Below are 27006 nucleotides of genomic sequence, written 5' to 3'. Positions count from 1 at the left end.
AATCTGAGAGCACAGATAAACCCTACTCCTCGGTTCGAGGAGTGAACGCTCTGATCAACCCTACTCCTCGGCCCGAGGGTGCAGTGAACGCTCTGATCAACCCTACTCCTCGGCCCGAGGGTGCAGTGAACGCTCTGATCAACCCAACTCCTCGGCCCGAGGTTGCAGTGAACGCTCGGATCAACCCTACTCCTCGGCCCGAGGGTGCAGTGAACACTCGGATCAACCCTACTCCTCGGCCCGAGGGTGGAGTGAACGCTTGGATCAACCCTACTCCTCGACCCGAGGAGTGAACGCTCTGAGAGCTATGAATGGAAAATCTGAGAGCACAGTTAGTCACCAACACTCTGGATAACATAAAAACAGCCATCTCTGCTAGGTAGAGCAATGTTATACAATGTAGAAAATAGTAAGAAAAACACTGGAATGAGAATGTGTCTAAACTTCTGACTGGTTCTGAGAAAAAAGAAAAAATATATATATACAGTTGAAGTCTGAAGTTTACATACACTGAGGTTGGAGTCATTAAAACTCCACAAATTTCTTGTTAACAAACTGTAGTTTTGGCAAGTCGGTTAGGACTAGAGGTTGACCGATTATGATTTTTCAGCGCCGATACCGATTATTGGAGGACCAAAAAAGCCGATACCGATTAATCGGCCGGTTTAAAAATAAATAAATAAATACAAATAAATAAATAAATATTTATTTATTTGTAATAATGACAATTACAACAATACTGAATGAACACTTATTTTAACTTAATATAATACATCAATAAAATCTATTTAGCCTCAAGTAAATAATGAAACATGTTCAATTTGGTTTAAATAATGCAAAAACAAAGTGTTGGAGAAGAAAGTAAAAGTGCAATATGTGCTATGTTAAAAAGCTAACGTTTAAGTTCCTTGCTCAGAACATGAGAACATATGAAAGCTGGTGGTTCCTTTTAACATGAGTCTTCAATATTCCCGAGGTAAGAAGTTTTAGGTTGTAGTTATTATAGGAATTATAGGACTATTTCCCTCTATACAATGTGTATTTCATTAACCTTTGACTATTGGATGTTCTTATAGGCACTTTAGTATTGCAAGTGTAACAGTATAGCTTCCGTCCCTCTCCTCGCTCCTCCCTGGGCTCGAACCAGCAACACAACGACAACAGCCACCATCGAAGCAGCGTTACCCATGCAGAGCAAGGGCGCACAACAAAGAGCTGCACGAAATAATGTTTACGCGCCTGCTTCTGCCTACCACCGCTCAGTCAGATACTTAGATACTTGTATGCTTGTATGCTCAGTCAGATTATATGCAACGCAGGACACGCTAGATAATATCTAGTAATATCATCAACCATGTGTAGTTAACTAGTGATTATGATTGATTGTTTTTTACAAGATAAGTTTAATGCTAGCTAGCAACTTACCGTGGCTTACTGCAGTCGCGTAACAGTCTCCTTGTGGAGTGCAACGAGAGAGAGGCAGGTCGTTATTGCGTTAGCCGAGTTAACTGTAAGGTTGCAAGATTGGATTCCCCAAGCTGACAAGGTGAAAGTCTGTTGTTCTACCCCTGAACGAGGCAGTTAACCCACCGTTCCTAGGCCGTCATTGAAAATAAGAATGTGTTCTTAACTGACTTGCCAAGTTAAATAAAGATTAAATAAAGGTATAAAAAAAATACAAATAAATAAAATTGGCAAATCGGCGCCCAAATATTCCGATTGTTATGAAAACTTGAAATCGGCCATTTCGATTAATCGGTCGACCTCTATTTAGGACCTCTACTTTGTGCATGACACAAGTCATTTTTTCCAACAATTGTTTACAGACAGATTATTTCACTTATAATACACTGTATCACAATTCCAGTGGGTCAGAAGTTTACATACACTAAGTTGACTGTTCCTTTAAACAGCTTGGAAAATTCCAGAAAATGATGCCATGGCTTTAGAAGCTTCTGATAGGCTAATTGACATCATTTGAGTCAATTGGAGGTGTACCTGTGGATGTATTTCAAGACCTACCTTCAAACTCAGTGCCTCAATAGAAAATCAATAGAAATCAGCCAAGACCACAGAAAAAAAATTGTAGACCTCCACAAGTCTGATTCATCCTTGGGAGCAATTTCCAGACGCCTGAAGGTACCACATTTATCTGTACAAACAATAGTACCCAAGTATAAACACCATGGGACCACACAGCCGTCATACCGCTCTGGAAGGAGACGCGTTCTGTCTCCTAAAGATGACCGTACTTTGGTGTGAAAAGTGCAAATCAATCCCAGAACAACAGCAAAGGACCTTGTGAAGATGCTGGAGGAAACAGGTACAAAAGTATATATATCCACAGTAAAACGAGTCCTATATCGACATAAACCTGAAAGGCCGCTCAGCAAGGAAGAAGCCACTGCTCCAAAACCGCCATAAAAATGACAGACTACGGTTTGCAACTGCACATGGGGACAGAAATTTACTGTTTGGAGAAATGTCCTCTGGTCTGATGAAACAAAAATAGAACTGTTTGACCATAATGACCAACATTATGTTTGGAGGAAAAAGGGGGAGGCTTACAAGCTGAAGAACACCATCCCAACCGTGAAGCACGGGGGTGGCAGCATCATGTTGTGGCGGTGCTTTTCTGCAGGAGGGACTGGTGCACTTCACAAAATAGATGGCATCATGAGGAGGAAAACTATGCGGATATATTGAAGCAGCATTTCAAGACATCAGTCAGGAAGTTTTAGCTTAGTTGCAAATGGGTCTTCCAAATAGACAATGACCCCAAGCATACTTCCGAAGTTGTAGCAAAATGGCTTAAGGACAACAGAGTCAAGGTATTGGAGTGGCCATCACAAAGCCCTGACCTGAATCCTATAGACAATTTGTGCACAGAACTGAAAAAGCGTGTGCGAGCAAGGAGGCCTACAAACCTGACTCAATTACACCAGCTCTGTCAGGAGGAATGGGCCAAAATTCACCCAAATTATTGTGGGAAGCTTGTGAAAGGTTTTTCGACACGTTTGACCCAAGTTAAACAATTTAAAGGCAATGCTACCAAATACTAATTGAGTGCATGTAAACTTCTGAACTTCTAGGAATGTGATGAAAGCAATAAAAGCTGAAATAAATTATTCTCTCTACTATTATTCTGACATTTAACATTCTTAAAATAAAGTGTTGATCCTAACTGACTGAAGACGGAATTTTTACGAGGATTAAATGTCATGAATTTTGAAAAACTGAGTTTAAATGTATTTGGCTAAGGTGTATGTAATCTTCCGACTTCACCTGTACCTACCTAGCTAGCTAGCTAAACAATGAACCATAATCCCAACACTAATACCGCATTCAAAACAACAGGGAACTAGGAAATCTATGACTTCCGAGAGTTCTAAACAACTGGGAACTAGGAAATCTATGACTTCCGAGAGTTCTAAACAACTGGGAACTAGGAAATATCTGACTTCCGAGAGTTCTAAACAACTGGGAACTAGGAAATATCTGACTTCCGAGAGTTCTAAACAACTGGGAACTAGGAAATCTCTGACTTCCGAGAGTTCTAAACAACTGGGAACTAGGAAATCTCTGACTTCCGGGAGTTCTAAATAACTGGGAACTAGGAAATCTATGACTTCCGAGAGTTCTAAACAACTGGGAACTAGGAAATCTCTGACTTCCGAGAGTTCTAAACAACTGGGAACTAGGAAATCTCTGACTTCCGAGAGTTCTAAACAACTGGGAACTCAGAAAAAAATGTGCTCCTACTGGGAAAAATCTATTTGAACAGATCTCAGAATTCCATCTCTGGAAAGGTTCGACTTTCCAACCTGAAGATCACTGACGTCATGATTTGACCTTGTATTTTTCTGTGTTCCCAGTTGTTTTGAATGTGGCAATAGTACCATGCATGAATCTACAGGTAACTAAAGCTAACCAACTAGGTTAAACTAGCTACACTACACTACCAAAAGTGTGTGGACATCTGCTCATCGAACATTCATTCCTAAATCATGGGAATGAATATGAATTTGGACCCTCCAATCTTCTGGGAAGGCTTTCCACTAGATGTTGGAACATTGCTGCTATAACGGCCTCCACTCTTCTGGGAAGAAGTTCCACTAGAAGTTGGAACATTGCTGCTATAACAGCCTCCACTCTTCTGGGAAGGCTTTCCACTAGATGTAGGAACATTGCTGCTATAACGGCCTCCACTCTTCTGTGAAGAAGTTCCACTAGATGTTGGAACATTGCTACTATAACAGCCTTCACTCTTCTGGGAAGAAGTTCCACTTGATGTTGGAACATTGCTGAGGGGACTTGTTTCCATTCAGCCACAAGAGCATTAGTGCGGTCGGGCACTGATGTTGGGTGATTAGACCTGGCTCGCAGTCAGCGTTCCAATTCATCCCGAAAGTGTTCGGTGGGGTTGAGGTCAGGGCTCTGTGCGGGTCAGTCAAATTCTACCACACCGATCTCAACAAACAATTTCTGTTTGGACCTCATTTTGTGCACGAGGGCATTGTCATGCTGAAACAGGAAAGGGCCTTCCCCAAACTGTTGCCACACAGTTGGCAGCACAGAATAATCTAGAATGTCATTGTATGCTGTAGCATTAAGATTTCCCTTCACTGGAACTAAGGGGCTTAGCCCGAACCATGAAAAACAGCCCCTGTGTAACGGCGTTCTTCGTTTGTAGAAAGAGAGTCGGACCGAAAAGCAGCGTGGTGGTTACTCATGTCTTTAATGAAGAAATGACGATACATGAAATAACTATTGAATACAAAACAACAAACGGAACGTGAAACTTATTACAGCCTATCTGGTGAACACTACACAGAGACAGGAACAATCACCCACGAAATACAAAGTGAAACTCAGGCTACCTAAATACGGTTCCCAATCCGAGACAACGAGAATCACCTGACTCAGATTGAGAACCGCCTCAGGCAGCCAAGCCTACACTAGACACACCCCCAATCAACCACAATCCCAATGCCTACAAAAACCCCAACAAGACAACACAACAACCCCATGTCACACCCTGGCCCGAACAAATAATTAAAGAAAACACAAAATACTAAGACCAAGGCGTGACAGAACCCCCCCCCCCCCCCCCCAAGGTGCGGACTCCCGGACGCACCTCAAAACCATAGGGAGGGTCCGGGTGGGCGTCTGTCCATGGTGGCGGCTCCGGCTTGGGACGCGGACCCCACTTCATTAATGTCCTAGTTCCTCCCCTTCGCGTCCTGGGACAATCCACCCTCGCCGCCGACCATGGCCTAATAGTCCTCACCCAGAACCCCACAGAACTGAGGGGCAGCTCGCGACTGAGGGGCATCTCGGGGCCGAGGGACAGCTCGGGACTGAGGGGCAGCTCGGGACCGAGGGGCAGCTCGGGACCGAGGGACAGCTCGGGACTGACGGGCAGCTCGGGACTGAGGCAGCTCGGGACTGAGGGGCAGCTCGGGACTGAGGGGCAGCTCGGGACTGAGAGGCAGCTCGGGACCGAGGGGCAACTCGGGACTGAGGGGCAGCTCGGAACTGAGGGGCAGCCCGGAACTGAGGGGCAGGTAGTAGGCTCCGGTAGATCCTGGCTGGCTGGCGGATCTGGAAGATTCAGGTTGACTAGCAGATCTGGAAGATTCTGGTTGACTAGCAGATCTGGAAGATTCTGGTTGACTAGCAGATCTGGAAGATTCTGGTTGACTAGCAGATCTGGAAGATTCTGGTTGACTAGCAGATCTGGAAGATTCTGGTTGACTAGCAGATCTGGAAGATTCTGGTTGACTAGCAGATCTGGAAGATTCTGGTTGACTAGCAGATCTGGAAGATTCTGGTTGACAGGCTGATATGGAAGAATCTGGTTGACTGGCAGATCTAGAAGATCATGGCTGACTGGCGGATCTAGCTGCTCTATGCAGACTGACAGCTCTGACTGCTCCATGCAGGCTGACAGCTCCTTGCAGACTGGCAGCTCTTTGCAGACTGGCAGCTCTGGCTGCTTCATGCAGACTGACAGCTCTGACTGCTCCATGCAGGCTGACAGCACCCTGCAGACTGGCAGCTCCTTGCAGACTGACAGCTCCCTGCAGACTGACAGCTCAGGCTGCTCCATGCAGACTGACGTCTCTGGCTGCTCCATGCAGGCTGACAGCTCTGGCTGCTCCATGCAGGCTGACAGCTCAGGCTGCTCCATGCAGGCTGACAGCTCAGGCTGCTCCATGCAGACTGACGGCTCTGGCTGCTCCATGCAGGCTGACAGCTCTGGCTGCGCTGAACAGGCAGGAGGCTCCGGCAGCGCTGTAGAGGAGGAAGGCTCTGGCTGCGCTAAACAGGCGGGAGACTCCGGCAGCGCTGTAGAGGAGGAAGGCTCTGGCTGCGCTAAACAGGCGGGAGACTCCAGCAGCGCAGGAGAGGAGGAAAGCGCTGGCTGCGCTGAACAGGCGGGAGACTCCGGCAGCGCAGGAGAGGAGAAAGGCTCTGGCTGCGCTAAACAGGCGGGAGGCTCCAGCAGCGCAGGATAGGAGGAAAGCGCTGGCTGCGCTAAACAGGCGGGAGACTCCAGCAGCGCAGGAGAGGCGAGGCGCACAGTAGGCCTGATGCGTGGTGCTGGCACTGGTGATACTGGAGCGAGGATACGCACAGGAAGCCTGGTGCGGGGAGCTGCTACCGGAGGACTGGTGTGTGGAGGTGGCTCTGGATAGACCGGACCGTGCAGGCGCACTGGAGCTCTTGAGCACCGAGCCTGCCCAAGCTTACCTGGCTCGATGCCCACTCTAGCCCGGCCAATATGAAGGGCTGGTATGAACCGCTCCGGGCTATGCACCCGCACTGGAAACACTGTGCGCTCCATAGCATAACACGGTGTCTGCCCGGTCTCTCTAGCCCACCGGTAAGCACAGGGAGTTTGCGCAGGTCTCCTACCTGGCATAGCCATACTCCCTGTAAGCCCCCCCCCAATAGTTTTTTGGGGCTGCTTTTTGGGCTTCCTTGCCAACCGTGTTCCCTCGTATCGTCGGCTCCTATCTCCGGCTGCCTCTGCTCTCCTAAGTGCCTCCACCTGTTCCCATGGGAGGCAATCTCTTCCGGCCAGTATCTCCTCCCAAGTGTAACAACCTTTACCATCCAACACGTCCTCCCATGTCCATTCCTCCTTTCGCTTTTCCTGCTATCGCTGCCTGTTACCACGCCGCTCGGTCCGTGTGTGGTGGGTGATTCTGTAACGGTGTTCTTCGTTTGTAGAAAGAGAGTCGGACCGAAATGCAGCGTGGTGGTTACTCATGTCTTTAATGAAGAAATGACGATACATGAAATAACTATTGAATACAAAACAACAAACGGAACGTGAAACTTATTACAGCCTATCTGGTGAACACTACACAGAGACAGGAACAATCACCCACGAAATACAAAGTGAAACTCAGGCTACCTAAATACGGTTCCCAATCCGAGACAACGAGAATCACCTGACTCAGATTGAGAACCGCCTCAGGCAGCCAAGCCTACACTAGACACACCCCCAATCAACCACAATCCCAATGCCTACAAAAACCCCAACAAGACAACACAACAACCCCATGTCACACCCTGACCATTATTCCTCCTCCAACAAACTTTACAGTTGGCACTATGCATTTGGGCAGGTAGCGTTGTCCTGGTATCCGCCAAATCCACCGGACTGCCAGATGGTGAAGCGTGCTTCATCACTCCAGAGAATGCGTTTCTACTGCTCTAGAGTCCAATGGCGGGGAGCTTTACAATACTCCAGCTGACGCTTGGTATTGCGCATGGTGATCTTAGGTTTGTATGCGGTTGCTCGGCCATGGAAACCCATTTCCTGAAATTCCTGATGAACAGTTCTTGTGCTGACGGGGGGCGTGGCGTGACAGAGGGGCGTGGTGTGACGGGGTGCGGGGCATGGTGTGACGGGGGGGCGTGGTGTGACATGGGGGCGTGGTGTGACATGGGGGCAGGGTGTGACAGGGGGGCGTGGTGTGACAGGGGGGCTTGGCGTGACAGGGGGCGGGGCGTGGTGTGACAGGGGGGCATGGTGTGACATGGGGGGGTGGTGTGACATGGGGGCATGGTGTGACGGGGGGGCGTGGTGTGACATGGGGGCGTGGTGTGACATGGGGGCGTGGTGTGACATGGGGGCGTGGTGTGACAGGGGAGCTTGGCGTGACAGGGGGCGGGTGTGGTGTGACAGGGGGGCGTGGTGTGACATGGGGGGGTGGTGTGACATGGGGGCATGGTGTGACGGGGGGGCGTGGTGTGACATGGGGGCATGGTGTGACATGGGGGGCGGGGTGTGACATGGGGGCGGGGTGTGACGGGGGCATGGTGTGACAGGGGGGCGGGGTGTGACAGGAGGGCGTGGTGTGATGGGGGGCGTGGTGTGACAGGGGGGCGTGGTGTGACAAGGGGCGTGGTGTGACAGGAGTGGCTTGTGGTGGGGCGTGGTGCGACAGGGGGCAGGGCTTGGTGTGACAGGGGGTAGGGCTTGGTGTGACAGGGGGCAGGGTGTGGTGTGACAGGGGGCAGGGCTTGGTGTGACAGGGGGCAGGGCTTGGTGTGACAGGGGGCAGGGCGTGGTGTGACAGGGGGCAGGGCGTGGTGTGACAGGGGCAGGGTGTGATGTGGCAGGGGGGCAGGGCTTGGTGTGACAGGGGGGTGGGGCGTGATGTGGCAGGGGGCAGGGCTTGGTGTGACGGGGGCAGGGCTTGGTGTGACAGGGGGCAGGGCTTGGTGTGACAGGGGGCAGGGCTTGGTGTGACAGGGGGCAGGGCTAGGTGTGACAGGGGGCAGGGCTTGGTGTGACAGGAGGCAGGGCTTGGTGTGACTGGGTGCGGGGCATGGTGTGATGGGTGGGCGTGGTGTGACATGGGGGCGTGGTGTGACAGGGGGGGCGGGGTGTGACAGGGGGGCGTGGTGTGACGGGGGGCGTGGTGTGACAGAGGGGCGTGGTGTGACGGGGTGCGGGGCATGGTGTGACGGGGGGGTGTGGTGTGACATGGGGGTGTGGTGTGACATGGGGGCGGGGTGTGACGGGGGGCGTGGTGTGACGGGGGGCGTGGTGTGACAGGGGGGGCGGGGTGTGACAGGAGGGCGTGGTGTGATGGGGGCGTGGTGTGACAGGGGGCGTGGTGTGACAAGGGGCGTGGTGTGACAGGAGTGGCTTGTGGTGGGGCGTGTTGTGACAGGGGGCAGGGCGTGGTGTGACAGGGGGTAGGGCTTGGTGTGACAGGGGGCAGGGCTTGGTGTGACAGGGGGTAGGGCTTGGTGTGACAGGGGGCAGGGCTTGGTGTGACAGGGGGCAGGGCTTGGTGTGACAGGGGGCAGGGCTTGGTGTGACAGGGGGCAGGGCGTGGTGTGACAGGGGGCAGGGTGTGATGTGACAGGGGGCAGGGCTTGGTGTGACAGGGGGCAGGGCTTGGTGTGACAGGGGGCAGGGTGTGATGTGGCAGGGGGCAGGGCTTGGTGTGACAGGGGGGTGGGGCGTGATGTGGCAGGGGGCAGGGCTTGATGTGGCAGGGGGCAGGGCTTGGTGTGGCAGGGGGCAGGGCTTGGTGTGACAGTGGGCAGGGCTTGGTGTGACAGGGGGCAGGGCTTGATGTGACAGGAGGCAGGGCTTGGTGTGACAGGGGGCAGGGCTTGGTGTGACAGGGGGCAGGGGGCGGGGCTTGGTGTGACAGGGGGCAGGGGGCGGGGCTTGGTGTGGGACGCTGCATGCAGCAGGAGTAAACTATAAAAATGGACATTCCACATTTAACAATCCAAACATTGAAATACCGTTATATAAGGTCATATAGAAACCCAAACTGGTCTGTGGATCAAACCCGGTATATAGTAATATACAGCCCAACCCTATGCTGAATGCGTTTCGTGCCTGAGACATAATTCTCTGTCAGGACTGCAGATATAATCTTATCTAAAATCAGTTTGTGTGTTTGCGTTTCAGGGATTGCTCTGCTAGGCGGCGGCCATTTTGTTTGTTTAAGCCGTTGTCAAAGCTGCCTCATAGCAGCTTTGTTACGCGGTGGTGGAAAGGAGATGGTACAAAGACAAACCCAAGACAAACACACACACACACACACACACACACACACACACACACACACACACACACACACACACACACACACACACACACACACACACACACACACACACACACACACACTGTGAAGGAGAGTAGTGCGCTGTCCTATCAACAAAATGCTGTTGTTGCAATAGATGTTGCACACTCCCAAGATGGGAAGAATTGATTTTTTTAAATGATCAATCATTTCTGATATGTTTTAAAAAACACACAATTCATTTAGATAAGTATCTGTTTTTACATTACGTAATATTTCGTACAATTTCAATCAAATCACAATCAGAAGTAAAGAATACCTGCCTTTGACCTCCTTCCTTCTCATGCTGTCAGAGGTGTGTAGTTATTTCCTGATAACTCACAGTCTGTTGTGCATTTTTGCTTACGGCAGCTAGTGTCACAGTGAACTGTTATCCTGACACTCTGTTTATTTTAGCACATATTTGAGAGACAGACAGACACAGCCAAGGTGCCTGGTGATGCAATTCAGTTGCCCACTTCCACCTTACGATGGGATTATTACTAGAGAATGGCAACGGTTGCCTAGCAACCTCCTCTGGTACCTTAATGCCATATTTGCATCCTGTTGTGGTGTGTTGTTAGGAAAGTGTCTCTCGGAGCTGGGTATTGAGAAAGGATGGATGAATGACCCTTTTCAAAGTGAGCCTTTCAGGCTGGGCCTTTAGACTGTTGTATAGAGCAGCTCTGACCTCTGCTCTCTTCCTCTCCTCTCCTCCTCCTCCTCCTCCTCCTCTCTCTGTCCATGCTCTACTTTCTGTCAAGGTGCTGTCCTAGATTCTCTCATGGATGGGTTTAGGACAGAAAATCAATTTGTGTGAATACCTAGTGTAGTGCAATAGTGTTTCATTTAATGGTGAGTAGTTGCAGCTGGCACCATGTCAGTGTGTTAAACCACCTGAGGAAGAACGCCCTATTTCTTTATCCCGCTTTCTCTATCTATCTATCTATCTATCTATCTATCTATCTATCTATCTATCTATCTATCTATCTATCTATCTATCTATCTATCTATCTATCTATCTATCTATCTATCTATCTATCTATCTATCTATCTATCTATCTATCTATCTATCTATCTATCTATCTATCTATCTATCTATCTATCTATCTATCTATCTATCTATCTATCTATCTATCTATCTATCTATCTATCTATCTATCTATCTATCTATCTATCTATCTATCTATCTATCTATCTATCTATCTATCTCTCTTTCTCTCTCTATCTCTTTCGCTCTCTTTCTCTCTCTCTATCTCTCTCTCTATCTCTTTCTCTCTCTCTTTCTCTCTCTTTTTCTCTCTCTCTCTTTCTCTCTCTATCTCTCTCTCTCTCTATCTCTATCTCTCTCTCTATCTCTCTTTCTCTCTCTCTCTCTCTCTCTCTCTTTCTTTCTCTCTCTCTCTTTCTTTCTCTCTCTCTCTCTCTTTCTCTCTCTCTATCTCTCTCTTTCTCCATCTCCCTCTCTCTTCTTCATCGATCTCTCTCTCTTTCTCTCTCTTTCTCTCTCTATATCTCTCTCTTCTCTCTCTCTCTTTCTCTCTCTTTCTCTCTCTCTATCTCTCTCTTTCTCCATCTATCTCTCTCTCTTTCTTCATCTATCTCTCTCTCTTTCTCTCTCTTTCTCCATCTATCTCTCTCTCTTTCAATTCAATTAAATTCAAGGGCTTTATTGGCATGGGAAACATGTGTTAACATTGCCAAAGCAAGTGAGGTAGATAATATATAAAGTGAATATATAAAGTGAAATAAACAATAAAAATTAACAGTAAACATTACACATACAGAAGTTTCAAAACAGTAAAGACATTACAAATGTCATATTATATATATATACAGTGTTTTAACGATGTACAAATGGCTAAAGGACACAAGATAAAATAAATAAGCATAAATATGGGTTGTATTTACAATGGTGTGTGTTCTTCACTGGTTGCCCTTTTCTCGTGGCAACAGGTCACAAATCTTGCTGCTGTGATGGCACACTGTGGAATTTCACCCAGTAGATATGGGAGTTTATCAAAATTGGATTTGTTTTCGAATTCTTTGTGGATCTGTGTAATCTGAGGGAAATATGTCTCTCTAATATGGTCATACATTGGGCAGGAGGTTAGGAAGTGCAGCTCAGTTTCCACCTCATTTTATGGGCAGTGAGCACATAGCCTGTCTTCTCTTGAGAGCCATGTCTGCCTACGGCGGCCTTTCTCAATAGCAAGGCTATGCTCACTGAGTCTGTACATAGTCAAAGCTTTCCTTAATTTTGGGTCAGTCACAGTGGTCAGCTATTCTGCTGCTGTGTACTCTCTGTGTAGGGCCCAAATAGCATTCTAGTTTGCTCTCTCTCTCTCTCTCTCTCTTTCTCTCTATCTCTCTCTTTCTCTCTTTCTCCATCTCTCTCTCTCTTTCTCTCTCTCTCTCTATCTCTCTCTTTCTCCATCTATCTCTCTCTCTCTCTTTATCTCTCTCTTTCTCCATCTATCTCTCTCTATCTCTCTTTATCTCTCTCTTTCCCCAGCTATCTCTCTCTGTCTCTATCTCTCTCTCTCTCTCTCTTTCTCCATCTATATCTCTCTTCTCTTTCTCCATCTATCTCTCTTTCTCTTTCTCTTCTCTCTCTATCTCTCTCTCTCTTTATCTCTCTCTTTCTCCATCTATATCTCTTTCTCTTTCTCTTTCTCCATCTATATCTCTCTCTCTTTCTCCATTTATATCTCTCTCTCTTTCTCCATCTATATATCTCTCTCTTTCTCTATCTCATCTATATCTCTCTCTCTTTCTCCATCTATATCACTTTCTTTCTTTCTTCATCTATATCTCTCTTTTTCTCCATCTCTCGTTTTCTCCATATGGTGTGCATATAGTGTGTATATTTTGTGCATATAGTGCGTATATAGCGTGTGCATGTGGTGTACATATATAGCGTGCAAGTAGCGTGCGCATAGCGTGCGTATATAGCGTGCGTATAGCGTGCGTATATAGTGTGTGTATAGTGTGCATACAGTGTGCATATAGTCTGTATATAGTGTGCATATAGTGTGTATATAGTGTGTGTATATAGGGTGCATATAATGTGTATATAAGTTGTATATAGTGTGCATATAGTGTGTATATAGCGTGTGCATATGGTGTGCATATATAGCGTGCAAGTAGCGTGCGTATAGCGTGTGTATAGCGTGCGTATATAGTGTGTGTATAGTGTGCATACAGTGTGCATATAGTCTGTATATAGTGTGTATATAGTGTGTGTATATAGGGTGCATATAGTGTGTATATAGTGTGTGTATATAAGGTGCATATAGTGTGTATACAGTGTGCATATAGTGTGTATATAGTGTGCATATAGGCTGTATATAGGGTGCATATAGTGTGTATGTAGTGTGTGTATATAAGGTGCATATAGTGTGTATATAGTGTGCATATAGTGTGTATATTGTGTGCATATAGTGTGCATATAGGGTGTATATAGGGTGCATATAGTGTGCATATGGTGTGTATATAGTGTGTATATAGGGTGCATATAGTGTGGATATAGTGTGTATATAGTGTGTATATAGTGTGCATTTAGTGTGCATATAGTGTGCATATAGTGTATATATAGTGTGCATATAGTGTGCATATAGTGTGTATATAGTGTGCATATAGTGTGTATATAGTGTGCATATAGTGTGCATATAGTGTGTATATAGTTTGCATATAGTGTGCATATAGTGTGTATATAGTGTGCATATAGTGTGCATATAGTGTATATATAGTGTGCATATAGTGTGCATATAGTGTGTATATAGTGTGCATATAGTGTGTATATAGTGTGCACATAGTGTGCATATAGTGTGTATATAGTTTGCATATAATGTGCATATCGTGTGTATATAGTGTGCATATAGTGTGCATATAGTGTGCATATAGTGTGTATATAGTGTGCATATAGTGTGCATATCGTGTGTATATAGTGTGCATACGGTGTGTATATGGTGTTTATATGGTGTGCATATGGTGTGTATATGGTGTATACGGTGTGTATATAGTGTGTATATGGTGTGCATACGGTGTGTATATGGTGTGTATATGGTGTGTATACGGTGTGTATATAGTGTGTATATGGTGTGCATACGGTGTGTATATGGTGTGTATACGGTGTGTATATAGTGTGTATATGGTGTGTATACGGTGTGTATATAGTGTGTATATAGTGTGTATATAGTGTGCATATAGTGTGCATATGGTGTGCATACCGGTGTGTATATGGTGTGCATATGGGTGTGTATATGGTTGTATATGGTGTGCATACGGTGTGTATATGGTGTGTCATACGGTGTGTATATGGTGTGTAATGGTTGCATACGGTGTGTATACGGTGTGTATATGGTGTGTATATGGTGTGCATACGGTGTGTATATGGTGTGTATATGGTGTGCATACGGTGTGTAGATGGTGTGTATATAGTGTGGCATACGGTGTGTATATGGTGTGCATACGGTGTGTATAGGGTGTGCATACGGTGTGTATATGGTGTGTATATGGTGTGTATATAGTGTGTATATTGTGTGCATACGGTGTGTATATGGTGTGCATACGGTGTGTATATGGTGTGTATATGGTGTGCATACGGTGTGTATATGGTGTGTATATGGTGTGCATACGGTGTGTATGGGTGTCATACGGTGTGTATATGGTGTGCATACGGTGTGTATATGGTGTGCATATGGTAGTGGTAATATGGTGGTGCATACGGTGTTTATAGGGGGTGCATACGGTGTGTATATGGTGTGTATAGGGTGTGTATATGGTGTGCATACGGTGTGTATTGGTGTGTATATGGTGTGTATATGGTGTGCATACGGTGTGTATATGGTGTGCATACTGTGTGTATATGGTGTGTATATGGTGTGCATACGGTGTGTATATGGTGTGCATACGGTGTGTATATGGGTGTGGCATACGGTGTGTATGGGTGGTGCATACGTGTGTATATGGTGTGTATATGGTGTGTATATGGTGTGTATATGGTGTGTATATGGTGTGCTACGGTGTGTATAGGGTGTGTATATGGTGTGTATATGGTGTGCATACGGTGTGTATATGGTGTGCATACGGTGTGTATATGGTTTGCATACGGTGTGTAGTAATGGTGTGCATACGGTGTGTATATGGTGTGTATATGGTGTGCATACGGTGTGTATATGGTGTGCATACGGTGTGTATATGGTGTGCATACGGTGTATATATGGTGTGTATATGGTGTGCATATTCAGTGCCATGAAAAAGTATTTGCCCCCTTTATATGTATTTTATTCAGGTCTGAGAAACATTAAGAAATGAAGAAAATGTATTTCAGAAGAACATAGTTGGCCTACTGTATGTTATCTGGCTATAGACTGTAGGCCTGTTCATTTATCAGACTAGATACTCTATGTTATCTGGCTATGCTATAGACTGTAGACTTGTTCATTTATCAGACTAGATACTGTATGTTATCTGGCTATGCTATAGACTGTAGACTTGTTCATTTATCAGACTAGATACTGTATGTTATCTGGCTATAGACTGTAGGCCTGTTCATTATCAGACTAGATACTGTATGTTATCTGGCTATGATATAGACTGTAGACTTGTTCATTTATCAGACTAGATACTGTATGTTATCTGGCTATGCTATAGACTGTAGACTTGTTCATTTATCAGACTAGATACTGTATGTTATCTGGCTATAGACTGTAGGCTTGTTCATTTAGCTGACAAGATACTGTATGTTATCTGGATATAGACTAGACAAGATATGCTCATAAGTCCCATACCCTTATGTTATATTACATGATTTATGTTAAAAATAAGTATATCTGAATAAAATAGAAAGGGTATGTTTTTCCCATTCCAGAGCGAGTGTGCATCTGAAGTGTTGAGCGTAAATGTTGAGTGTAAATGTGATCATTGAAACAGGTCCTATCCTCCGGATCTACAGTTATTTGGCAACTTTAGATTTGAATGATACAAACTTTAGAATGTTTTAGAAAATGCCAGGGCGGCAGGGAAGCCAAGTGGTTCGAGCGTTGGGTCAGTAACCAAAACGGTTGCTAGATCGAATCCCCGAGCTGACAAGGTAACAAAAAATCTGTCGTTCTGCCCCCTGAACAAGGCAGTTAAACCCACTGTTCCCTGATAGGCCGTCATTGTAAATAAGAATTAGTTCTTAACTGACTTGCCTAGTTACATAACAACATATATGAGACTACTGAAGATTTGAGAAAGTAAAAAATAAAAAAATAAAGCGTTCTCTGTTCTTCGCCTCAGACTACACACGCTGTTCTCTGTTCTTCGCCTCAGACTACACACGCTGTTCTCTGTTCTTCGCCTCAGACTACACACGCTGTTCTCTGTTCTTCGCCTCAGACTACACACGCTGTTCTCTGTTCTTCGCCTCAGACTACACACGCTGTTCTCTGTTCTTCGCCTCAGACTACACACGCTGTTCTCTGTTCTTCGCCTCAGACTACCACGCTGTTCTCTGTTCTTCGCCTCAGACTACACACGCTGTTCTCTGTTCTTCGCCTCAGACTACACACGCTGTTCTCTGTTCTTCGCCTCAGACTACACACGCTGTTCTCTGTTCTTCGCCTCAGACTACACACGCTGTTCTCTGTTCTTCGCCTCAGACTACACACGCTGTTCTCTGTTCTTCGCCTCAGACTACACACGCTGTTCTCTGTTCTTCGCCTCAGACTACACACGCTGTTCTCTGTTCTTTGCCTCAGACAACACACACGCTGTTCTCTGTTCTTCGCCTCAGACTACACACGCTGTTCTCTGTTCTTCGCCTCAGACTACACACGCTGTTCTCTGTTCTTCGCCTCAGACTACACACGCTGTTCTCTGTTCTTCGCCTCAGACTACACACGCTGTTCTCTGTTCTTCGCCTCAGACTACACACGCTGTTCTCTGTTCTTCGCCTCAGACTACACACGCTGTTCTCTGTTCTTCGGCCTCAGACTACACACGCTGTTCTCTGTTCTTCGCCTCAGACTACACCGCTGTTCTCTGTTCTTCGTCCCTCAGACTACACACGCTGTTTCTCTGTTCTTCGCCTCAGACTACACACGCTGTTCTCTGTTCTTCGCCTCAGACTACACACGCTGTTCTCTGTTCTTCGCCTCGAAACTACAACGCTGTTCCTGTTCTCGCCTCAGACTACACACGCTGTTCTCTGTTCTTCGCCTCAGACTACACACGCTGTTCTCTGTTCTTCGCCTCAGACTACACACGCTGTTCTCTGTTCTTCGCCTCAGACTACACACGCTGTTCTCTGTTCTTCGCCTCAGACTACACACGCTGTTCTCTGTTCTTCGCCTCAGACTACACACGCTGTTCTCTGTTCTTCGCCCTCAGACTACACACGCTGTTCTCTCATCGTGATTATTTTCACCCATCAGACTATTCTCAATTTAATCTTGTCTTTAACTAATATGTCAAATTTGTTGAGATTTTGAATGGCCCAATATCAAATGGGCAGGTTGAGGGGCTTGGGGGAAAACAGATGTCATCTGTATGTGAATGGAGGCCCCTTTTCTGCTGATTCGGTTATTTCACTCCATGCATCAACCACTGTTTGAGGAGCACGCAGCTTCTCGCTGCTAGATCAAATCAATCAAATTTATTTATATAGCCCTTCGTACATCAGCTGATATCTCAAAGTGCTGTACAGAAACCCAGCCTAAAACCCAAACAGCAAGCAATGCAGGTGTAGAAGCACGGTGGCTAGGAAAAACTCCCTAGAAAGGCCAAAACCTAGGAAGAAACCTAGAGAGGAACCAGGCTATGTGGGGTGGCCAGTCCTCTTCTGGCTGTGCCGGGTGGAGATTATAACAGAACATGGCCAAGATATTGATATTGTTAGACAATTGATATTCTGTATGCCGAGGGCTCTCCTACCCTGTTCCTGTAGCTACCCAGTACTCTGTATACCACGGGCTCTCCAACCCTGTTCCTGTAGCTACCCAGTACTCTGTATACCATGGGCTCTCCAACCCTGTTCCTGTAGCTACCCAGTACTCTGTATGCCATGGGCTCTCCAACCCTGTTCCTGTAGATACCCAGTACTCTGTATACCCTGGGCTCTCCAACCCTGTTCCTGTATCTACCCAGTACTCTGTATACCCTGGGCTCTCCAACCCTGTTCCTGCAGCTACCCAGTACTCTGTATGCCGAGGGCTCTCCAACCCTGTTCCTGCAGCTACCCAGTACTCTGTATACCCTGGGCTCTCCAACCCTGTTCCTGTATCTACCCAGTACTCTGTATGCCATGGGCCCTCCAACCCTGTTCCTGCAGCTACCCAGTACTCTGTATGCCATGGGCTCTCCTACCCTGTTCAGCTACCCAGTACTCTGTATGCCATGGGCTCTCCAACCATGTTCCTGTAGCTACCCAGTACTCTGTATGCCATGGGCTCTCCAACCCTGTTCCTGTAGCTACCCAGTACTCTGTATACCATGGGCTCTCCAACCCTGTTCCTGTAGCTACCCAGTACTCTGTATGCCATGGGCTCTCCAACCCTGTTCCTGTAGCTACCCAGTACTCTGTATACCATGGGCTCTCCTACCCTGTTCCTGTAGCTACCCAGTACTCTGTATGCCATGGGCTCTCCTACCCTGTTCCTGCAGCTACCCAGTACTCTGTATATCATGGACTCTCCAACCCTGTTCCTGCAGATACCCAGATACCCAGTACTCATTATTTTATATTATATGATTTTATCAAAAAAAAAAATCTGTATCTGAATAAAATAGAAAGTATATTTTCCATTCCTGGCACCACACTGCCTCCACTGACCTCCTTGTAGGCTGTCTCATCGGCGTCGGTGATCAGTTGTTGTGTCGTCAACACACTTAATGAGTCATGCATGGCCACACAGGTGTGGGTGAACAGGGAGTACAAAGCCCGCACACCTGAGGGGTCCCCGTGTTGAGGGTCAGCGTGGTGGAGGTGTTGAGGGTCAGCGTGGTGGAGGTGTTGATGCCGAAGATGCCTACGAACAGCTCTTCCCACTTGCCTTGATGTAGTAATGTGTCTCCAGCAGCGTAATGCCTGGGTGTCACACAGCGTTAATGAAAACACAGTGTTATTAGAGACACAGTGTTATTAGAGACACATTTTTTATGAAGACACAGTGTTAATGAAGACACAGTGTTATTAGAGACACAGTGTTAATGAAGACACAGTGTTATTAGAGACACAGTGTTATTAGAGACACAGTGTTATTAGAGACACATTGTTAATGAAGACACAGTGTTAATGAAGACACAGTGTTATTAGAGACAACCGTGTTATTAGAGACACAGCGTTATTAGAGACACAGTGTTATTAGAGACACAGTGTTAATGAAGACACAGTGTTATTAGAGACACAGTGTTAATGAAGACACAGCGTTATTAGAGACACAGTGTTATTAGAGACACAGTGTTATTAGAGACACAGTGTTAATGAAGACACAGTGTTATTAGAGATACAGTGTTATTAGAGACACAGCGTTATTAGAGACACAGTGTTATTAGAGACACAGTGTTATTAGAGACACAGTGTTATTAGAGCCACAGTGTTATTAGAGACACAGTGTTAATGAAGACACAGTGTTATTAGAGACACAGTGTTAATGAAGACACAGTGTTATTAGAGACACAGTGTTATTAGAGACACAGTGTTATTAGAGACACAGTGTTATTAGAGACACAGCGTTATTAGAGACACAGTGGTATTAGAGACACAGTGTTATTAGAGACACAGTGTTATTAGAGACACAGTGTTATTAGAGACACAGTGTTATTAGAGACACAGTGTTATTAGAGACACAGTGTTATTAGAGACACAGCGTTGATGAAGACACAAACTTCTTCATAGTATGTCTACTGTTTCTTTGGTAATCTACAGATCACCTTGTTATACACAGTGATACACACACACACACACACACACACACACACACACACACACACACACACAGACAGATATCAAATAATGCTGTGCTGTGTTGTTCCATGTCATTTCAGCATACAGGACACTCCTCCCTAAAACTCTGAATCCTTCATTTCTTCATTCCCTCGCTCCTTCCTTCCCTCTCTCCTTCCTTCCCTCTCTCCTTCGTTCCCTTTCTCCTTTGTTCCCTCGCTCCTTCGTTCCCTCTCTCCTTCGTTCCCTCTCTCCTTCCTTCCCTCTCTCCTTCCTTCCCTCTCTCCTTCCTTCCCTCTCTCCTTCGTTCCCTCTCTCCTTCGTTCCCTCGCTCCTGCCACTCATCGTATCTAACACATACACACACGGGCACGATGACACGGTTATGAAATATTTATTAAGTGTCCCTCTTTCATATCTTTTGGGAGGTCAAATATATTTGAAAAGCCTGAAGCACTGTTAAATACTGTGTTTACTGTACTGTATGTGACCTAGTGGAGATACAGTGTATATTTATGATTCTCAACTAGATGGTCCCTAGGAGAGAGAGAGAGAGAGAGAGAGAGAGAGAGAGAGAGAGGTAGAGAGAGGTAGAGAGAGAGAGGTAGAGAGAGAGAGGTAGAGAGAGCGAGAGCGAGAGCGAGAGAGAGAGAGCGAGAGAGAGAGAGAGAGAGAGAGAGAGAGAGAGAGAGAGAGAGAGAGAGAGAGAGAGAGAGAGAGAGAGAGAGAGAGAGAGAGAGAGAGAGAGAGAGAGAGAGAGAGAGATGCTAGTGTCAGCTCTTTTGATCTGGTTGGTGAGGTGTGGTGTGAACTGAATGCATCCCACTACTCTTTGGGTCTGGAAGGGTTTACGGTGTGGTGGGAAGGAGATTATCCGTTGAGCCAGTATGCACACAGAGGTATCAAGGACCTGAACCGTTGGTTTATTTTTCTATTGTTTGTTTCTCACCGTCTCTACCTTTTACTTTAATAGTGGAAGGTACTAACCAAGACAACATGTAAACTATTGGACATGAATCATTTAGAAGTTTAGATGGATCAGGAGGGAGGGAGAGAGGATGAGAGAGAGGGTGAGAGAGAGAGAGTGAGAGAGAGAGAGTGAGAGAGAGAGAGTGAGAGAGAGAGAGTGAGAGAGAGAGAGTGAGAGAGAGAGAGAGAGAGAGAGAGAGAGAGAGAGAGAGAGAGGGAAGAATGAAGAGGGAGGGAGAGAGGAAGAAAAGGAGAGAGTGTAGAAGAGGGATGGGAGGGAAAGATGGGTCGTGAGAGAGAGATGTGGATGAGTGGAGGACAGAAAAGAGAGAGGGCGGTACGGAGGCGTTGTGTGTTCTCACAAAACTGGCTGGTGTGGCTCTGTGACAGATGGCTCAGCCCTGCATGGAGCGCTCCAATGGTACAGGACAGCAGCATGCCCTCTACTACATCTCTCTTGGATGATCTCACTCCTCTCTCTCATCCTCTTTGCATATCTCTCTCCTCTCTCTCTTTCTCTCTCTCCCGCTCTCCGCGCTCCCTCTCTCTCTCTCTGTCTCTCTCTCTCTATGTCTCTCTATGTCTCTCCTCTCTCTCTGTCTCTCTCTCTCTCTTTTCTCTCTCTCTCTGTCTCTCTCTCTCTCTGTCCTCTCTCTCTTTCTCTCTCTCTCTGTCTCTCTCTCTCTCTGTCTCTCTCTATGTCTCTCTCTCTCTCTATGTCCTCTCTCTCTCTCTCTCTGTCTCTCCTCTCTCTCTTTCTCTCTCACCTTCATGTCTCTCTCTCTCTCTATGTCTCTCTCTCTCTCTCTCTCTCTCTCTAATGTCTTTCTCTCTCTCTCTCTCTCTCTCCCTCTCTCTCTCTCTCTCTCTCTCTCTCTCCCGCAACAGTTTGGGGAAGGCCCTTTCCTGTTTCAGCTTGACAATGCCCCCGTGCACAAAGTGAGGTCCATACAGAAATGGTTTGTGGAAGATTTTGACTGGCCAACACAGAACCTTAACCCCATCTTTGGGATGAATTGGAACGCAGACTGCGAGCCAGGCCTAATCGCCCAATATCAGTGCCTGAACTCACTAATGTTCTTGTGGCTGAATGGAAGCAAGTCCCGGCAGCAATGTTCCTACATCTAGTGGAAAGCCTTCCCAGAAGAGTGGAGGCTGTTATAGCAGCAATGTTCCAACATCTAGTGGAAAGCCTTCCCAGAAGAGTGGAGGCTGTTATAGCAGCAATGTTCCTACATCTAGTAGAAAGCCTTCCCAGAAGAGTGGAGGCTGTTATAGCAGCAATGTTCCAACATCTAGTGGAAAGGCTTCCCAGAAGAGTGGAGGCTGTTATAGCAGCAATGTTCCAACATCTAGTAGAAAGGCTTCCCAGAAGAGTGGAGGCTGTTATAGCAGCAAAGGGGGGACCAACTCCATAATAATGCCGGTGATTTTGGAATGAGATGTTCGACGAGCAGATGTTTCCATACTTTTGGTGATGTAGGCTATCTAGAGGAAACCCATTCCACAATATATCTAACCTACAGTATCTATTTAGGAGAAGCAGTACTTTGGACATTTTGCCCGATTTACAAATGAGCCTTTCAGCCTTTCATCCAATCACATCTTACTAATTGTGCACCTGTTGTGTTTTCTGTCCAATCAGAGCTGCCAGAGAACTGGACAGACACCAAGGAGACCCTATTGGAAGGGATGGTTTTCCAGGTCAAGTACCTGGGGATGACTCTGGTGGGACAGCCTAAAGGAGAGGACATGGCCGCTGCAGCTATACACAGGATAGTCTCTACGGTGAGTTAGGGTGTGTGTGTGTGTGTGTGTGTGTGTGTGCTCAGCAGAGTAGTATGATAGTCTAGTGTATTCACAAAGAAAGATTCACACGGTCTTTATTATTAAATTAAATCCTGTGTTGTTTTGATCCATTGACTCATGATCTTAATCAGTTAATCAGGAGTCAGTTTCCATCCGTGTGTCTACATGTTTTCTTACCTGTGTGGGCTCTTATCTACTCATTCAAGGGGTTTTCTTCATTTTTTACTATTCTCTACATTGTAGAATAATAGTGAAGACATCAGAACTATGAAATAACACATATGGAACCATGTAGTAACCAAAAAAGTGTTAAACAAATCTAATCTAATCAAATCTAATCAAATAGCCACCCTTTGCCATGATGACAGTTTGCACACGTTTGGCATTCTCTCAACCAGCTTCATGAGGTAGTCATCTGGATTGCATTTCAATTAACAGGTGTGCCTTAATTTGTGGAATTTCTTTCCTTCTTAATGCGTTTGCACTTTTCGCACCAAAGTACGTTCATCTCTAGGAGACAGAACGCGTCTCCTTCCTGAGCGGTATGACGGCTGCGTGTTTCCATGGTGTTTATACTTGCGTACTATTGTTTGTACAGATGAACGTGGTACCTTCAGGCATTTGGAAATTGCTCCCAAGGATGAACCAGACTTGTGGAGATCTACAATTACTTTTCTGAAGTCTTGGCTGATTTCTTTTGATTTTCCTAATACATCCACAGGTACACCTCCAATTGACTCAAATTATGTCAATTAGCAAGAAGCTTCTAAAGCCATGACATCATTTTCTGGAATTTTCCAAGCTGTTTAAAGGCAAAGTCAACATAGTGTATGTAAACTTCTGGTGCACTGGAATTGTGATACAGTGAATTATACGTGAAATAACCTGTCTGTAAACAATTGTTGGAAAAATGACTTGTGTCATGCACAAAGTAGAGGTCCTAACTAGAGGTCGACCGATTAATCGAAATGGCCGAAAGTAGTGTCAGGTGGAGCAGCACAGAGAGCAAGAGCAGACTCAGACCAGAAATCAGGGATGAATGAACCAAGATATTTATTGTAACAGGGAGAGATGAAGAGCATTTCCAGGGATGTTCGGATGAGTTGTAGGAAACCAGATGTGGAGGCTGAGGTTGGAGTGAGCTTTTTGGGAAACAGGTCCGGAGGGGAATCCAAGGGAGTAAAGGGGAGTTGAATCCAGAACAGGGTAGCAGGGTGGTGAGATGTGGAACAGGAACCAGAGTCAGAGCGGCAAAACTGTAGTTACGGGATCTTAAATAAGGATACAGGATCTTAAATAATAACAAATAGCTAGAAGCATGACTGACTGAACGGCAGGACTGAGTATTTGTAGAGGTCCTGATTATGGAACAGGTTGCAGCTGGTGGTGAACTGCTCTGACTCCAGCACACCTGTCTACAACCACACAATCACACACAGAGAGGGAGAGGGAAAGGGAGAGGGAGAGGGAAAGGGAGAGAGAAAGGGAGAGAGAGAGGGAAAAGGAGAGGGAGAGAAAATTAGGTGGAAACTGAGCTTCACTTCCTAACCTCCTGCCCAATGTATGACCATATTAGAGACACACATTTCCCTCATATTACACAGGTCCACAAAGAATTTGAAAACAAACAAACCCGATTTTGATAAACTCCCATATCTACTGGGTGAAATTCCACAGTGTTCCATCACAGTAGCAAGATTTGTGACCTGTTGCCACAAGAAAAGGTCAACCAGTGAAGAATAAATACCAAATACAACCAATATTTACTTGAACCATTTGTACATTGTTACAACACTGTATAGAGACATAATATGACATTTGAAATGTCTTTATTCTTTTGGAACTTTTTCTTCTGTGAGGGTAATGTTTACTGTTCATTTTTATTGTTTATTTCACTTTTGTATATTATCTACTTCACTTGCTTGGGCAATGTTAACACATGTTTCCCATACCAATAAAGCCCCTTGATTTGAATTGAGAATTTCTATAGGTAATAGGATACCATTGTTGACGTTTCTATCAGCTTATAAATCTATTTTAAAACTGTTGTGTGTTTCCTATCCCTAGGCCCGGGCAAGTGCTAAGAAGTTCCGTAAGGTGACCTTGACCATCTCTCCTAAAGGAATCATCATCACAGACACAGAGACACAGGACCTCATAGAGAATGTGTCCATATATAGGTAAACAATATGACATCATAATGACCTCATAAAGAATGTGTCCATATATAGGTAAACAATATGACATCATAATGACCTCATAAAGAATGTGTCCATATATAGGTAAACAATATGACATCATAATGACCGCGTAAAGAATGTGTCCATATATAGGTAAACAATATGACATCATAATGACCTCATAAAGAATGTGTCCATATATAGGTAAACAATATGACATCATAATGACCGCGTAAAGAATGTGTCCATATATAGGTAAACAATATGACATCATAATGACCTCATAAAGAATGTGTCCATATATAGGTAAACAATATGACATCATAATGACCGCGTAAAGAATGTGTCCATATATAGGTAAACAATATGACATCATAATGACCGCGTAAAGAATGTGTCCAAATACAGGTAAACAATATGACATCATAATGACCTCATAAAGAATGTGTCCATATATAGGTAAACAATATGACATCATAATGACCGCGTAAAGAATGTGTCCATATATAGGTAAACAATATGACATCATAATGACCTCTAGAGAACTTCTCCATATAGTGTTGTTTTATTTTGAAAACATGGCAGCTAAACGATGCGTATGCAAAAGCACATCACAAACTACATCAAATACAAAACAATAACACTCCAACACGATAAGGAAGTCAGGGACTGCAAGGATGATGACTGGAAGCAGTTATGATGACATTGTGAGCGGAGGAACTTCAGCCATGGATGGTCATGGAGGAGGGAGCCGGTCAGTGAGGCAGTCGGGTCCGTAGCCTAGCTATCTGCTAGCTATCTACTAGCTATCTGCTAGCTATCTACTAGCTATCTGCTAGCTATCTGCTAGCTATCTACTATCTATCTGCTAGCTATCTACTACCTATCTACTATCTATCTGCTAGCTAGGTAAGCCAAGCAATACAACATCAGTCTTGAACCTTTGTCAAGAAGACTAATTACAACCAATTCAAAAGAGCAAATCAATTAACTGAAGGCAGATGGAAGAAGTTTATTAAAAGACATAATGACGTCATAATGACATCATACTGACCGTCTAGAGAACCGCTCCGTAAAGACAGGTAAATAATGACGTCATAATGACCGTCTAGAGAACCGCTCCGTATACAGGTAAATAATGACATCATAATGACCGTCTAGAGAACCGCTCCGTATACAGGTAAATAATGACATCATAATGACCGTCGAGAGAACCGCTCAGTATACAGGTAAATAATGACGTCATAATGACCGCCTAGAGAACCGCTCCGTATACAGGTAAATAATGATGTCATAATGACCGTCTAGAGAACCGCTCCGTATACAGGTAAATAATGATGTCATAATGACCGTCTAGAGAACCGCTCCGTATACAGGTACATAATGACATCATAAGGTCATGGTGATGTGTAGTCATGGTAATGTGTGGTCATGGCAATAGAAGTCATTGTGATGTGTAGTCATGGTGATGTGTAGTCATGGTGAATAGAAGTCATGGGTGATGTGTAGTTATCATGATGTGTAGTCATGGAGATGTATGGTCATGGTGAATAGAAGTCATGGTGATGTGTAGTCCATGGCTATGTGTAGTCATGGTGATGTGTGGTCATGACGATGTGTAGTCATGGTGAATAGAAGTCATGGTGATGTGTAGTCATGGTGATGTGTGGTCATGGTAATGTGTAGTCATGGTGAATAGAAGTCATGGAATGTGTGGTCATGGTGATGTGTAGTCTTGGTGATGTGTGGTCATGGTGGTGTGTGGTCATGGTGGAAGTGTGGTCATGGTGATGTGTGGTCAGGGTGATGTGTGGTCATGGTGATGTGTAGTCATGGTGATGTGTGGTCATGGTGATGTGTAGTCATGGTGTAGTCATGGTGATGTGATGTCCATAAGATGACATGTATGGCAGCTATACCTCCTCAGGTCCAGTGTAGTGTTATTCAGAATGAATCTCCTGTCATTAGATTGTGAACATCATATCGCCTACACATCCCTGGG

At 45.5% G+C, this 27006-nt stretch overlaps 1 protein-coding gene across 1 annotated transcript in view; it reads left to right on the top strand.

Annotated features, from left to right (window-relative positions):
- LOC109881472 (low density lipoprotein receptor adapter protein 1) overlaps window positions 1-27006 on the top strand; it is a 93068-nt gene that overhangs the window by 18518 nt on the left and 47544 nt on the right. Inside the window, exons 2-3 of the mRNA XM_031836749.1 lie at window positions 22661-22803; window positions 24892-25004. Of these exons, the coding sequence (XP_031692609.1) occupies window positions 22661-22803; window positions 24892-25004 (256 nt within the window). The remainder of the gene's footprint in view (window positions 1-22660; window positions 22804-24891; window positions 25005-27006) is intronic.

This window comes from Oncorhynchus kisutch, linkage group LG12, assembly GCF_002021735.2.
Source record: "Oncorhynchus kisutch isolate 150728-3 linkage group LG12, Okis_V2, whole genome shotgun sequence".
In the NCBI taxonomy this organism is placed as follows: Eukaryota; Metazoa; Chordata; class Actinopteri; order Salmoniformes; family Salmonidae; genus Oncorhynchus; species Oncorhynchus kisutch.
Note: the sequence above shows the minus strand (reverse complement) of the source record. Positions and strands in the feature narration are given on the sequence as shown.